At 42.4% G+C, this 16,553-nt stretch overlaps 1 protein-coding gene across 10 annotated transcripts in view; it reads right to left on the bottom strand.

Annotated features, from left to right (window-relative positions):
- Positions 1–16,553, bottom strand: part of mical2b (microtubule associated monooxygenase, calponin and LIM domain containing 2b) — an 89,419-nt gene that overhangs the window by 14,732 nt on the left and 58,134 nt on the right. For 5 of the 10 annotated variants that reach the window (XM_021575478.3, XM_021575471.3, XM_090211439.1 and 2 more), the window contains 8 exons: positions 16,353–16,429; positions 16,127–16,208; positions 12,233–12,338; positions 12,078–12,148; positions 5,373–5,438; positions 1,369–1,475; positions 489–1,266; positions 202–272 (listed from right to left, as the gene is read on the bottom strand). In XM_021575478.3, coding sequence (XP_021431153.3) covers positions 202–272; positions 489–1,266; positions 1,369–1,475; positions 5,373–5,438; positions 12,078–12,148; positions 12,233–12,338; positions 16,127–16,208; positions 16,353–16,429 — 1,358 coding nt within the window. Of the gene's footprint in view, positions 1–201; positions 273–488; positions 1,267–1,368; positions 1,476–5,372; positions 5,439–12,077; positions 12,149–12,232; positions 12,339–13,577; positions 14,024–16,126; positions 16,209–16,352; positions 16,430–16,553 lie in introns of those variants that run through there. The other 5 variants (XM_090211449.1, XM_036958151.2, XM_090211453.1 and 2 more) reach the window with 2 other exon arrangements.

Here is a 16,553-nt window from a genome sequence, read left to right on the forward strand (position 1 = left end):
ATCTGAATACGCAACAGAGTACTGTAAATAGGCATTTTAACGTCACAAATTTAGCCAGTGGTAACTTGTGGAATAGACACAGGCTGGAATGCGGTTTTAACCAATAAGCATTCAGGATTAGACCCATACATTGTCAGTGATTATTTCAGAGGAAGGTAGGAAGGATTGATGCATGTAAGAGTTTTGGAACAGGGCCCTTACCTTCTGTTTGGCTGGGACCTGCTCATCGTCACTTGAGGAGTCGGACTCATCTTTCTGCTGTTTGCTGGAGGCTGTGTATAGAAAGTAGTTGTACACGCACTTCAACTATGTTATTTACATTAAAACACTAAGTATAGGCTACTATAGTAATCTTCTCATTTATAGCATGTACTGTATTAATAGCATTGTTGTATTTATTAGCTCCATGTGAAATTCAACGGTGACAAGGGAGTAGAAGCATATAACATAACTCTCATCACATCCTCGCTTGAGTCCTGACCCCTGACCTTGGTTCCTGATGTTGGACAGGATGGTCCTGATGTCCTTCTCCTGACCCCCCACTCCCACGCTCTCCGGTCCCCCCCTCTTCTTCAGCCTCAGGGAGGAGAAAAAGTTGAGCTTCCTGGGCGGCAGTGAAGCCATGTCGTCTGTGGTGAAGGATCCTACAGACTTGTTGCTGCCTAGGGAGACCTGTTCCAGTAGCGTGGGCAGGTCTGTGGGTCTGTCACCCATGGAGGCCTTGAGTGGATGTGGGGACGGCTGGCTCTTCGGCCCCACTTCCACTGGTTGGGCCTCCTGGCTTTGGGCGGTATCCCCAAACAGGGAGCTAAAGCTGAAGGCTCCATCAGACAGAGGCCTACGCTTGGTGGGACTGTTGTTTTTCCTCCTGGTGACAACCGTGTTGGAGTCTGTTGTTGTCCTTGATACTCCAAAAGACCTCCTGAAAGCATTGGCCCACACCTGGAATGCGGACGGAACTGGCTGGGGCTGAGCTGGGACTGGTTCTGCCTCTACCCGAGGCAATAGGTCTTTCGGGGGGATCTGGTCCCCAGGTTTGGGATGTGTCGAAGGATCTCCTCCTCCAGGGCCTTGGGCCTCCTCTCGAGTAGCCAGGTTCCAGTCCAGGAGTTTCTCTCTCTCAGACAGGGACAGTGTCAGCCTTTTCTTACGGCCGACTGCTTCCTCCAGCTGGGGCACTTTTGTGACCTGGCACTCTTCTTTACCCATCGATGAACTCTGATTCTGAGAATCTGCAGGTGGTTTAGGACCAACATGGGAGACCTGCTGAACAAAGACAAAGTCCTGTTTTATTGCTCAGTTGCAATATGTGAAATGTTTATATATCACAGGAAATGGTTAAGTATCTGTTTGAATATTGTGCTTTACCGGTGGTTCAATCTCCTCAAAATCAGAGTTGGCCTCTTCAATGTTGGGCTCTTCTTTTTCTGCAGCTTTTTCACGTGAGAAGTGCCTCACCAGGATGAGAGGGAGAGCTGAAGGAGTAGAGTATAACAGACAACATGCTTGATCAGAGCTCATGCAGCTACTGTAGGTCAGACTTTAATATTGCAGACAGATTGTGGCTTCCATCAATGTAAATGTCTGCGTCATTGCCCAATTCACCAGATTGTGTGTGTGTGTTTTAAATATATATACATACACACCTTTTTTATTTGTATATATATTTTCCTTTATTAGTTTCCCCTAATTGGAGTAAACTAATGAACAACATTTAGGCTTCAACTTCCAGCTTAAACATACTTTATAAATACAGACACAGTATATCTTACAATGGTTATCTTTTGTTTGTTTTTAGTCCCATCCTTCAGCTACCCTCAACCCCTCCCATCTACTTCTGAAGACCATCCCATTTGCCATATATTTTTAACTGTACTGTTTCACAAAAGTTCTGAACCTATTTACATTTTACATTGGTTACTTTGTCCAACCCGTCAGGTCCACTCAACTCCTCCCATCCATCTTTGAACCACATCCAGTTTTGGTGTTTGACATATATTTTTAACTGTGCTGTTATGTTTCACAAAAGTTCTGAACCTTGCTATTCTCATAGTTTCTAAAGATTGTACATTTAATTATTTTTTTTAAAGAGTATTATATTATTGAGCAATTGACTATGATTTTTCAAATCACCCGGCAGTGCTATTTGCAGTTAGCTCCAGGTAAATGTTGCAATTCTTCAGCCATTCCTGAACCTGTGACCAAAAACAAGCTATGTATGGACAGTACCAAAACAAATTATCTAATGATTCTGTCTCTTCATAGCAAAATCTGCAGAGCTGGGATGTGTGTGTGCGTGTATGTATGTATGTATGCATGCAAGCAAGCAAGCATGTATGTGCGCACACGAAATTCTATTGGTTGCAAGAATTTTGTTAAATAATTTCAAATAGAAAAAAAGTTTGGAATCAGATGTTTTGGGAATCAGTTCATAAACCATGTGGCATGGAATTGGTACATCGAAAAATTTATCCCAACTATTTTGCAATCTATATGACATAGCGGTCAATTTTTTTGGTCCTGAAATGAAACTGGTATATTTTTTCATTTATCACAATTTTACTTAACCAATTTTGGTCTTTAATGCAGGGCAGCCAGACAAGTTCCTTCTCCCCCTTCCCTCTTCCATTTTTTGCAGTAATGATGCATTTAGTTGGTTGTAATTTTGGGTAGAGCAGACTTTTCCATGTATTTTGTTAGCTGCATGTGTGAGATACAGTGCACTCGGAAAAGTATTCCAGATCCTTTCACTTTTTACATATTTGTTACGTTACAGCCTTATTCTGAAATAGATTAAATTGTTGTTTCTTTATCAATCTACACACAATACCCCATAATGACAAAGCAAAAACAGGTTTAGACATTTTAGCACATTTATAAAAATTAACATAAGTATTCAGATACTTATGATATTTGAAATTGAGATCAGGTGCATCCTATTTCCATTGATCATCCTTGAGATGTTTCTACCTGTGGTAAATTCAATTGATTGGACATGATTTGGAAAGGCACATACCTGTCTATATAAGGTCCCACAGTTGACAGAGCATGTAAGAGCAAAAACCAAGCCATGAGGTTGAAGGAATTGTCCGTAGAGCTCAGAGACAGGATTGTGTCGAGGCACAGATCTGGGGAAGGCTACCAAAACATTTCTGCATCATTGAAGGTCCCCAAGAACACAGGGGCCTCCACCATTCTAACATTGAAGTTTGGAACCACCAAGACTCTTCCTAGAACTGGCCGCCTGGTCAGGGAGGTGAATAAGAACCCGATGGTCACTGTGACAGAGCTTCAGAGTTTCTCTGTGGAGATGGGAGAACCTTCCAGAAGGACAACCATCTTTGCAGCACTCCATCAAATCAGGCCTTTATGGTAGAGAGGCCAGATGGAAGCCACTCCTCAGTAAGAAGCATGAAAGCCCACTTAGAGTTTGCCAAAAAGCACCTAAACAAGATGATCTGGTCTGATGAAACCAAGACTGAACTCTTTGACCTGAATACCTAGTGTCACGTCTGGAGGAAACCTGGCACCATCCCTACGGTGAAGCACAGTGGTGGCAGCATCATGCGGTGGGGATGTTTTTCAGCAGCAGCGACTGGGAGACTAGTCAGGATTGAGGGAAAGATTAACAGAGAAATGCTTGATGAAAACCTGCTGCAGAGGGCTCAGGACCTCTGACTGGACCTCTGATTTTATTTCACCAGGTAGGCCAGTTGAGAACAAGTTCTCATTTACAACTGTGACCTGTTCAAGATGAAGCAAAGCAGTGCGACAAAAACAACAGAGTTACAAACAAACGAATGTACAGTCAATAACACAATAGAAAAATCTATATACAGTGTGTGCAAATGAAGAGTCGGGAGGTAAGGTAATAAATAGGCCATAGCGACGAGATAATTACAATTTAGCAATTAACACTGGAATTATAGATGTGCAGATGATGATGTGCAAGTAGAGATACTGGGGTGCAAAAGAACAAGAGGATAAATAATATGGGGATGAGGTAGTTGGGTGTGCTATTTACAGATTGTACCTGTACTCAGCCAATGATCGATAAGCTGCTCTGACAGCTGATGCTTAAAGTTAGAGAGGGAGATAAGTCTCCAGCTTCAGTGATTTTTGCAATTCGTTCCAGTCATTGGCAGCATAGAACTGGAAGGAAAGGCGGCCAAAGGAAGTGTTTGCTTTGGGGATGACCAGTGAAATATACCTGCCGGAGCGCGTGCTATGGGTGGGTGTTGCTATGGTGACCAGTGAGCTGAGATCAGGCGGAGCTTTACCTAGCAAAGACTTATAGATGACCTGGAGCCAGTGGGTTTGGCGACAAATATGTAGTGAGGGCATACAGTTGAGAGGATCTGCAGAGAATGGGAGAACCTCCGAAAACAGGTGTTCCAAGTTTGTGGCGTCATACCCAAGAAGACTCAAGGCTGTAATCGCTGCCAAAGGTGCTTCAACAAAGTACAGAGTAAAGGGTCTGAATACTTATTCTAAAAACGTGTTTTTGCTTTGTCATTATGGGCTAGTGTATGTAGAACGATGAGGGTGGGGGAAACGATTGAATCAATTTTAGAATAAGGCTGTAACGTAACAAAATATGAAAAAAGTCAAGGGGTCTGACTGAATGCACTAACTCCACCAGTCCTATTTACAAAGATTATACAGTTAAAAAAAATCTTCCTAAAATGATCTTTAAAAAAAATAATTGAATTAGTATATTTGAGTTTAACCATAATATGTTTTAATATTTGTTATTTATTTTCTGGTGGATTAAACTGAAATTGGTAGATCAGACTTAACACGCTCCTCAGATACATGCTAATTAACACACAAACAACCTGTGTTGTCATTGTGTATAATAAGGGTCTTTACAGTTCGATAGAGTTGAAGTAACCAGAATCATGTTTTATCAGCAAGAGAGCAGTTATAATGCAGTCTATCCCAAAAAGTAACCTTGTCCAAACACGAATCTAATTCAATTGTAGACAACTCTAGACCAAAACAAAAATGAAAAATATTATTCCCAGAGAACACCAGCTCCCTCTAGTGTGTGTGAGATCTCACTTCAGCTTTTAAATCTTTCATTTAGCTCAGATTCACACGCAAGACTTCAACACCATCAGTCAGTGTACTGTCATTTTTTCTCATTGGGATTATTAATGAAGTACATTACCAGAGCACCATAGGCAACAGCTCTCTATGCATTGCAGTGAAAATTCTAACACTTTTACAAAACACAAATATCAGAGCTAGTAACACCACAGCAGGGAATAAGAAGGGGTGAAATGCCTGTAGGAGAATAAGGAGGTGATATAGATAGGACGGATATAAGTATAATGTCAGATAATCAACAGCAGAGGTGGTCTACTCACTAGCACGTATCTTCCTCTTCCATCTGCTGTTCCCAGATGGGAGGGATGACTTGGTACTGGAATGTTCTGCAGGGAGAGTGGGCATAACCCGTATCACAACACATACAGTATTGATCTGCGTCAACACTACTGTGGCAACACATTTGAACTGGATATCTGTCAAACAATGATAAACTATAGTTCTACATTTACAAGTTATGTAAGAGAATGAGTGGTCTCTATACAGTTTTAGGGTGCTAGGCAACTACCATTCAGCCATGGGGTGGCGTCGCACACCTTTCAACTGAGCCCAGCAAATGAGGCGTGGAGAACAGAACAGCTGTGGCCTATTGACAGCCAGTAGACAGCCCTATCTGTGCAGTCGGACAGAATGTTCAGGCCAGTCCCAGTGCTCAGCGCTTCCCATGCCAAGACAAATAATCACTTAATGTGGGAGAATGGCTTTGTCTACCCCGCCCAGATTTCAGAGCCTTAACTGGAGGAGTGGGATCTCACACAGGGGGAAACAGAGGACGGCAGGCTGCTCCTAAACCACTCACTCCCTCAGACCCTAATAAACTGAGTCTACATAGCTATATGGATGGAATCATATCCTACACGCTCTAGACATCCAGACGGACGCCTGTATTGATGCTGGGAGAGAAGTTAGGCTGCTACAAAGCCAATGCTGTTGGCGGCGAGAACAGGGAAATAGCTACAGTTGAAGTCAGAAGTTTACATACACCTTAGCTAAATACATTTAAACTCAGTTTTTCACAATTCCTGACATTTAATCCTAGTAACAATTCCCTGTATTGGGTCAGTTAGGATCACCACTATTTAAAACATTTGAAATGTCAGAATAATAGTAGAGCGAATTATTTATTTCAGCTTTAATTTTTTTCATCACATTCCCAGTGGATCAGAAGTTAACTTACACTCAATTAGTATTTGGTAGCATTGCCTTTAAATTGTTGACCTTGGGTCAAACATTTCAGGTAGCCTTCCACAAGCTTCCCACAATAAGTTGGGTGAATTTTGGCCAATTCCTCCTGACAGAGCTGGTGTAACTGAGTCAGGTTTGTAGGCCTCCTTGCTCGCACACGCTTTTTCAGTTCCGCCCACAAATTTTCTATAGGATTGAGGTCAGGGGTTTGTGATGGCCACTCCAATACCTTGACTTTGTTGTCCTTAAGCCATTTTGCCACAACTTTGGAAGTATGTTTGGGGTCATTGTCCATTTGGAAGACCCATTTGCGACCAAGCTTTAAATTCCTGACTGATGTCTTGAGATGTTGCTTCAATATCCACATTTTAAAAAAATACATTATTTCACCTTTATTTAACCAGTTAGGCAAGTTGAGAACAAGTTCTCATTTACAATTGCAACCTGGCCAAGATAAAGCAAAGCAGTTCGACACATACAACAGAGTTACACATGGACTAAAACAAACATACAGTCAATAATACAGTAGAAAATAAGTCTATATACAATGTGAGCAAATGAGGTGAGACAAGGGAGGTAAAGGCAAAAAAAGGCAGTGATGGCAAAGTAAATACAATATAGCAAGTAAAACACTGGAATGGTAGATTTGCAGTGGAAGAAAGTGCAAAGTAGAGATAGAAATCATGGGGTGCAAAGGAGAATAAATAAATACAGAAGGGGGAGAGGTAGTTGTTTGGGCTAAATTATAGATGGGCTATGTACAGGTGCAGTAATCTGTGAGCTGCCCTGACAGCTGGTGCTTAAAGTTAGTGAGGGAGATAAGTGTTTCCAGTTTCAGAGATTTTTGTAGTTCGTTCCAGTCATTGGCAGCAGAGAACTGGAAGGAGAGGCGGCCAAAGGAAGAATTGGTTTTGGGGGTGACCAGAGAGATATACCTGCTGGAGCGCGTGCTACAGGTGAGTGCTGCTATGGTGACCAGCGAGCTGAGATAAGAGGGGACTTTACCTAGCAGGGTCTTGTAGATGACCTGGAGCCAGTGGGTTTGGCGACGAGTATGAAGCGAGGGCCAGCAAACGAGAGCGTACAGGTCGCAGTGATGGGAAGTATATGGGGCTTTGGTGACAAAACGGATGGCACTGTGATAGACTGCATCCAATTTATTGAGAAGGGTATTGGAGGCTATTTTGCAAATGACATCGCCGAAGTCGAGGATCAGTAGGATGGTCAGTTTTACAAGGATATGTTTGGCAGCATGAGTGAAGGATGCTTTGTTGCGAAATAGGAAGCCAATTATAGATTTAACTTTGGATTGGAGATGTTTGATATGAGTCTGGAAGGAGAGTTTACAGTATAACAAGACACCTAGGTATTTGTAGTTGTCCACATATAAGTCAGAACCGTCCAGAGTAGTGATGTTGGACGGGCGGGCAGGTGCAGGCAGCGATCGGTTGAAGAGCATGCATTTAGTTTTACTTGTATTTAAGAGCAATTGGAGGCCACGGAAGGAGAGTTGTATGGCATTGAAGTTTGCCTGGAGGGTTGATATCACAGTGTCCAAAGAAGGGCCAGAAGTATACAGAATGGTGTCGTCTGCGTAGAGGTGGATCAGAGAATCACCAGCAGCAAGAGCGACATCATTGAAGTACACAGAGAAAAGAGTCAGCCCAAGAATTGAACCCTGTGGCACCCCCATAGATACTGCCAGAGGCCTGGACAACAGGCCCTCAGATTTGACACACTGAACTCTATCAGAGAAGTAGTTGGTGAACCAGGCGAGGCAATCATTTGAGAAACCAAGGCTATCGAGTCTGCCAATAAGAATGTGGTGATTGACAGAGTCGAAAGCCTTGGCCAGGTCAATGAATACGGCTGCACAGTATTGTTTCTTATCGATGGCGGTTAAGATATTGTTTAGGACCTTGAGCATGGCTGAGGTGCACCTATGACCAGCTCTGAAACCAGATTGCATAGCGGAGAAGGTATGGTGGGATTCAAATGGTCGGTAATCTGTTTGTTCAAAGACCTTAGAAAGGCAGGGTAGGACAGATATAGGTCTGTAGCAGTTTGGGTCAAGAGTGTCCCCCCCTTTGAAGAGGGGGATGACCGCAGCTGCTTTCCAATCTTTGGGAATCTCAGACGATACGAAAGAGAGGTTGAACAGGCTACTAATAGGGGTTGCAACAATTTCGGCTGATAATTTTAGAAAGAAAGGGTCCATATGGTCTAGTCCGGCTGATTTGTAGGGGTCCAGATTTTGCAGCTCTTTCAGAACATCAACTGACTGGATTTGGGAGAAGGAGAAATGGGGAAGGCATGGGCGAGTTGCTGTGGGGGGTGCAGTGCTATTGACCGGGGTAGGGGTAGCCAGGTGGAAAGCATGGCCAGCCGTAGAAAAATGCATATTGAAATTCTCAATTATAGTGGATTTATCGGTGGTGACAGTGTTTCCTATCCTCAGTGCAGTGAGCAGCTGGGAGGAGGTGTTCTTATTCTCCATGGACTTTACAGTGTCCCAGAACGTTTTTGAGTTTGTGTTGCAGGAAGCAAATTTCTGCTTGAAAAAGCTAGCCTTGGCATTTCTAACTGCCTGTGTATATTGGTTTCTAGCTTCCCTGAAAAGTTGCACATCACCGGGGCTGTTCGATGCTAATGCAGAACGCCATATGATGTTTTTGTGTTGGTTATGGACAGTCAGGTCTGGAGAGAACCAAGGGCTGTATCTGTTCCTGGTTCTAAATTTCTTGAATGGGGCATGCTTATTTAAGATGGTGAGGAAGGCATTTAAAAAAAATAACCAGGCATCCTCTACTGTTAGATTGAGGTCAATATCCTTCCAGGATACCCCAACCAGGTGGATTAGAAAGGCCTGCTTGCTGAAGTGTTTTAGGGAGCGTTTGACAGTGATGAGGGGTGATCGTTTGACCGCAGACCCATTACTGATGCAGGCATTGAGGCAGTGATCGCTGAGATCTTGGTTGAAAACAGCAGAGGTGTGTTTTGAGGGCAAGTTGGTTAGGATGATATCTATGAGGGTGTCCGTGTTTACGGCTTTGGGGTGGTACCTGGTAGTTTCATTGATAATTTATGTAAGATTGAGGGCATCAAGCTTAGATTGTAGAATGGCTCGGGTGTTAAGCATGTTCCAGTTTAGGTTGCCTAGCAGCACGAGATCTGAAGATAGATGGGGGGAAATCAGTTCACAAATGGTGTCCAGAGCACAGCTGGGGTCAGAGGGTGGTCTATAGCAGGCGACAATGGTGAGAGACTTGTTTTTAGAGAGATGGATTTTTAAAAGTAGAAGTTCAAATTGTTTGTGTACAGACCTGGATAGTAGGAAAGAACTCTGCAGGCTATCTTTGCAGTAGATTGCAACACCGCCCCCCTATCTTGTCTGAAAATGTTGTAGTTTGGGATGGAGATTTCAGAATTTGATGGTCTTCCTAAGCCAGGATTCAGACCCGGCTAGAACATCCGGGTTGGCAGAGTGTGCTAAAGCAGTGAATAAAACAAACTTAGGGAGGAGTCTTCTAATGTTAACATGCATGAAACCAAGGCTATTACGGTTACAGAAGTCATCAAAAGAGAGCGCCTGGGGAATAGGAGTGGAGCCAGGCACTGCAGGGCCTGGATTCACCTCTACATTACCAGAGGAACAGAGGAGGAGTACGATAAGGGTACGTATAATGAGCAGGGCTAGAGGCTCTACAGTGAAATAAGCCAATAAACACTCACCAGAACAGCAATGGACAAGGCATATCGACATTAAGGAGAGGCATGCTTAGTTGAGTGATCATAAGGGTCCAGTGAGTAGTGAGGTTGGTTGGGTTAACGGCGATTCAGACAGCTAGCCGGGCCATCGGTAGCAAGCTAGCATAGGATGGAGGTCTGTTTTTAGCCACCTCGTGCATTTCCGTCGGTAGATTAGTGGGGTTCCGTGTGGTAGAGGGGATCAATCCAAATGGCAAAATAGATATAGTTATAGTGACCCAAGAAAAATTGTCCAATAGACCTATTCAGATAGCTGTCTAATCGGCTGCTAACGATTAGCGGACCGCAGATGGGCGTTCAGGTAACGCCGCGACGGAGGAGCCGGTTGGATAACTCCCTCGGGCAGATAACGTTGGTAGTCCAGTTGTGAAGGTCCGGATAGGTGATTGTAGCCCAGGAGTGGCTGATGGAACTCTTCAGCTGGCTAGCTCCGGAATAATTAATATTTGCTCCGGAATCGACGTAAGCCAATAGTCACACAGATAGCAGCTAGCTAGCCGCGAGATCCAGGTATAAATGTCCAGAGTTTTCGGTTGAAATCCGGGGATATGGAGAGAAAAATAGGTCCGGTATGATCTGGTCTGAGTCGCGTTGTACAAAACTGGTGATAGCTTTTCGAGCTAAAGGATAGCTGATGACCACCAACCGTGGTTAGCCGAATACTAACGTTAGCCAGTAAAACTGACTAGCATCTATTGTAGATTTCAGATTTGAGGTAAATACTATTTTTTTCATATATAAATTGGTGAGGCGGGTTGCAGGAGAGTGTTTTGAAGTTGATTTTTTGGAAAATAAAATATAAAAGATATGCGAAGAAAAATGTTAAAAAAAAAAATATATATATATATATATATATATATATACACACATACACACGGGACACGACAAAACGAGGACAAAGTACGGCTGACTGCTATGCCATCTTGGATTATATCAACATAATTTTCTTTCCTCGTGATGCCATCCATTTTGTGAAGTACACCAGTCCCTGCTGCAGCAAAGCACCCGCACAACATGATGCTTGCCACCCCCGTGCTTCACGGTTGGGATGGTGTTCTTCGGCTTGCAAGCCTCCCCCTTTTCCTCCAAACATAACAATGGTCATTATGGCCAAACATTTCTATTTTTGTTTCATCAGACCAGAGGACATTTCTCCAAAAAGTACAATCTTGGTCCCCATGTGCAATTGCAAACCATAGTCTGGCTTTTTTATGCCAGTTTTGGAGCAGTGGCTTCTTCCTTGCTGAGTTGCCTTTCAGGTTATGTCGATATAGGACTAGTTTTACTGTGGATATAAATACTTTTGTACCGGTTCCTCCAGCATCTTCTCAAGGTCCTTTGCTGTTGTTCTGGGATTGATTTGCACTTTTTGCACCAAAGTACATTAATCTCTAGGAGACAGAACGAGTCTCCTTCCTGAGCGGTATGGCGGCTGCGTGGTCCCATGATGTTTATACTTGTGTACTATTGTTTGTACAGATGAACGTGGTACCTTCAGGTGTTTGGAAATTGTTCCCAAGGATGAACCAGTCTTGGCTGATTTATTTTGATTTTCCAATGATGTCAAGCAAAGAGGCACTGAGTTTGAAGGTAGGTCTTGAAATATATCCACAGGTACACCTCCAATTGACTGAAATTATGTCAATTTGGCTTTAGAAGCTTCTGATAGGCATGACATAATTTTCTGGAATTTTCCAAGCTGTTTAAAGGCACAGTCAACCTAGTGTATGTAAACTTCTGACCCATTGGGATTGTGATACAGTGAATTATAAGTTAAATAATCTCGAAACAATTGTAGGAAAAATGACTTGTGTCATGCACACAGTAGATGTCCTAACCGACTTGCCAAAACTATAGTTTGTTAACAAGAAATGTGTGGAGTGGATGAAAAACAAGTTAATGACTCCAACCTAAGTGTATGTAAACTTCCATCTTCAACTGTATGGCTGAAGCTAGGGGGAAATCAGAGTAATGTGTTTCTCATGTGGGTGAATGTCAGGGAGACTTCACACCTTTCTTCTCCTGTGCAGAATCTTGTGGTTTGAGAGATGTATCGGAGTTGGCCCGTTTCTTCGAGTCAGCACTGTAAAAAGACATGGACAACACACAAAAACAATGAGCAACGGCAAAGGACACATTGAGGGTAGTGCTGTAGTAGTGGACTCACGTCCTGTTGGAGTCAGGCATGTCCAGGTCCACTGTGCCCATGGCCACCTCAGGCACGGTGCGGGTGTACAGTCCATTCATCAGACCTGTGCATCTGTAGTGACGTCCTGAAAATGTAAATCTTATTAGGCCAAATTCACATAATACATTATTGCTATTTATGACACTAAGTGTACTCCAACAAACTAAGGCAGCTAGGATGGTTACAAAGCTATTGCCTTACTATGTGTAAATGTGTCTGCCTCTAACTGGTTAGGTCACAATACTAGGCTGCATTACTGCTTTGGAAATAACAGTGCCAACATGCTACCTTACTTTATACATTTGCACCAGTCAGCATGCAATAAAAGTCTGCTCTATATATCTGTAGACACACAGATATAAATGGAGAGACTTGGTAAAAGCATTGTGTTAAAATATAAATCAACATGTAAGGAACACCAACCATGTGATATGGAACAAAAGTGAACATTCATGCTAGTGATTACTCACAGAACCAAACTGAAGCCATGTTGATAATTGTTTCATAGATTCTTTTGAGAGTACATTTCATAATGAAAAACCTATACAAAAATTATCTAGAATTCTACGTAAATGCGTTGGGCATGCTCTGCATCTGAATCAGTAACTGAATGGGTTGGTTAGGTTGTGTACTATACTATCGTTATGGATGTGGGTCTATTTGTCGAGGCAACACAGCTTCAACACAAACAATAGCCCACTTGAGGTGCTGAATCATAATGAGTTTAGGGCAATTACCCACATAATACTGTTGATGTCACATTGTGTTTGGATTCCAATACAAAATAAAAAAACTCTGACCCAGAAATGACCCAGAGATGACCCAAACAGAAAGATGAGAAAGACCCGAAAAGAGAAACCCATAAAGTGAAAGGATGCGTGTAATGGTCTATTACTATTATTTGAATTCAGTTCATAGTGGAGACGCTTTTGCATTGGGTCTAATGTATGGTTTTTGTTGTGACAATAAGTGACCGTGCTATTTGGGGAAATCAAATAAAAGGAACTGCTCTCTAGAAGTGTCACTCAGTCCCCCCTAAAAACACATGACCGACTGGGGAATGAACAGGGCTGAGCAACACTGTCCAGGGAAATTCAAGTGTGGTTAAGTGCGTGGGAATGTGCCAATCAGCAAACACATTTTATGTAAACAGAGGATATGCTTGTGACGGGGTTATTAATGTGAGGGTGCGGGTCAAAAAAAGTTTTTTTTTGTTGCAAAATTGAAAATTTCAGTTGTTAATTCTGCTGTTAATTTGAAAAATCAATAAAAAAAGTTGGTAAATTTGGCTAATTTGTTTTTAAAAATTAAGGGAGGAAGCAAGTTACTTATGTAATCAAATACATTTATTTATACTTACAGCTTTAAATAGCATAAATTAATCAAAACAGTTTATTCACTGTGAAAAAATACAAGATAGCAAATGAAATCTTATAAACAACTAAAATGTACAACAAAATATTCTGGAGCAAACTTGCAGAATTGTGCCCCCAAAAAACTAGGATCTTGTCATGAGGGCGGCAGGGTAGCCTAGTGGGTAGAGCATTGGGCTTGCAAGTTCGAATCCCCCAGCTGACAAGGTACAAATCTGTCATTCTGCCCTGTACAAGGCAGTTAACCCACTGTTCCTAGGCCATCATTGAAAATAAGATTTTGTTCTTAACTGACTTGCCTAGTTAAATAAAGGTAAAATAAATTAGCAATGAGCTCAGCTTTGTGTTAGGAGGAACATGAGAGTCCTTGAGAAGGTTTCTGAATGATAAGCGCCTTCTGCAACAGAGAATCACAGGGGGACATAGACGTGGAAATGGAGGTTATTATCAGATGGGGCAGACAAAAAGACTTGAAGAAACTGCATGCCAAAAAGTCAGACCTTCAACACGTTGTGCGTTAGAGAGGTCAGGAAGAACAGCAAGTCTCAGTGGGTTAGCTTGGAAGAATGGAAGGCTTTTGAAACATACTCAATTATTGAACAAATGTGTGTCTAATGGAATGAACCTGTTGCCATACACAGGACCCATGCTGCGTTCTCAACATGATTGGTTAATGAGTGGTCACAAAGAGCAACGGAGGCAGCGAAGGCAAAGCAACAATATTGATCATGAGACCAAAGTAGGACATCCCCTTCCTGCCATAACGATTCAGCCTGTGACAATGATTGGTGTGTGTGTGCGCGCACCGTGGGATTTATTTAAGATACCAATCATAGGTTGCAGTAATGGAATTTGAAACATAAGAATGAAAGAATGGAGAAATTAAATGTGAGAAATATGGAAGGGAAACCATGACCTAAAAATATTAAGAATCACAAATAAAATAAAAGCTTTGTTGCAACACTTAGCAATCCTTTTGAAAAACCAGTCATAACTGTACTACCAGACCAAGCTATTGATTCAGAACACTTCAGAACAAACATTCCTGGAATCATTTGCATAAAATGTGCGTCAAATCCAAGTCTCGTGATCCAAGCAGCACAAAAGCAAAGAACTATACCTAAATATTTCAAAGAAAAACAATCTTTCTTTGGAAGAATTTGCTACATTACCTGGTGCCAGAGATAAACATGAGGATCCTCTGTGTTTACAGACTTATCTAATCTTTTACAACAATGAGAGTTTAAATCAGATTCAACTAAAATCAAAATGTGTCCCATTAAACTGCATTAGAAAAATCTACCAAATAGTAGTGTGAAAAAAGATTCTAAAACAAAAATATAGCAACAAAATTACATCCGGAATCATCTTAGAAAAAAAGCTAGTGAGATGCAAAAAAAAAAAAATACTGTTTGCCATCTCCATTACACGCCTCACAGGAGCAATATAGCAGTGAAGTTCAAAAACAAGCAGGACTCTGTCCAACAGACTCCACAAAACACAAGCACACCAGGCACTACACACAACCTTAGCAGTCCCGACAAGTCAAGTCAAGTGCTTTTAGTGGATCCTTTTTGGATTACAAAAAAATTCAATAATTTTACCCAAAAATAAGCTTGGGAATACTGAAATAAAAGATTAAGAAATTGAAAGGATGCATGAAGTTTTCCAATGTTAAAGGGATACTTAAGGATTTTGGCCCTTTTTCCTACTTCCCCAGAGTCAGAAGAACTCATGGATACCATTTTTATGTCTCTGTAGTTTGAAGGAAGTTGCTAACTAGCACAATGACTGGAAGTCTATGATAACTGCTAGCATGATTTCATAGGCTTCCAGTCATTGTGCTAATGCTAGTGGAGCATTGGCTCACGAAACTACCTCGAACTTCCTTCATATTGGAAGGAGACATAAAAACGGTATCCAAAAGTTAATCTGTCTACAGGGAAGTGGATAAAGGACTCCATTGCCAAAACCCCAAAGTATCCCTTTAAGGACCATGCATCACACTTGGTATAACACTTTCACGAACATGAAGTTTGTTTGTCATAAAATTAAATAAAGAATAGAAGACTTGAAATTTATCATTTTAGAATCTGCATAAAGCATTTGACATTGTGCAGACTGCTGTAGCTCAGGCACTTGCGTCACAGAGTACAGTACAGCATTAAGTCCATGAGGCACCAGGCACTGCATCTCTAGTTGGCCCTGAGTCCTAGACGCTACTGGGCCCAGGGCAGTGGGCCTTGGGGCTGGGGCTCAGGCTGCTCAGCCTCCATGTAAATCTGGCCCAGGAGCTCGTGCAGCATGCTCAGTAGGGGCAGGCCCAGACTCAGCAGCTCGTACAGGAAGCCGTAGTCCTCTGAGCGATCCCTGAGATGGTGCCCCGCCTGACTGACTGCCCCATGCACCCAGCAGGCCAGCCGGTGGGGCGTTCCACACACTGATTGGCCAGCGTGCAGCGGCCAGCGCAGGCTTCTCCTAAGGAAGGAACACAGGGTACCTGGCGGCTGGCTCTGCAGGCTGCCCGTGGTTGAGTTGGGGTCACTACCGTCCGGCGAAGAGGTCAGATGTCCCTGGTCCTTCTGTGTGTGATAGGCACAACATAACATTTAAATATCAGACTAAGTGGTGACTAAACACATAAATAAAATGTTAAAAATATCACAAATAACATCATAATTTCCAAGTAAAAATGACTGTTTGGCTGTTACTGAAAGATGTTTTACCGTTCTCCTCTGGAACTTGTTTGAACTTTGAAGCCTGGGTCGGCGCTGAGAATAGTGAAGCTTGCAATAAAACTTGTCTGTAAAACAAACATCAAATCACATACTAAAACACATGCCTGTTGTCACTAAATATCAAATAAATTGACAAACGGCTTCTGCCCCCAGGTGGAAAAAGAGGTTGGTATATGGGTGTGTCAGGAT

The sequence above is a fragment of the Oncorhynchus mykiss genome, chromosome 2 (genome assembly GCF_057628025.1).
Source record: "Oncorhynchus mykiss isolate SJ-2025 chromosome 2, ASM5762802v1, whole genome shotgun sequence".
Lineage (NCBI taxonomy): Eukaryota > Metazoa > Chordata > Actinopteri > Salmoniformes > Salmonidae > Oncorhynchus > Oncorhynchus mykiss.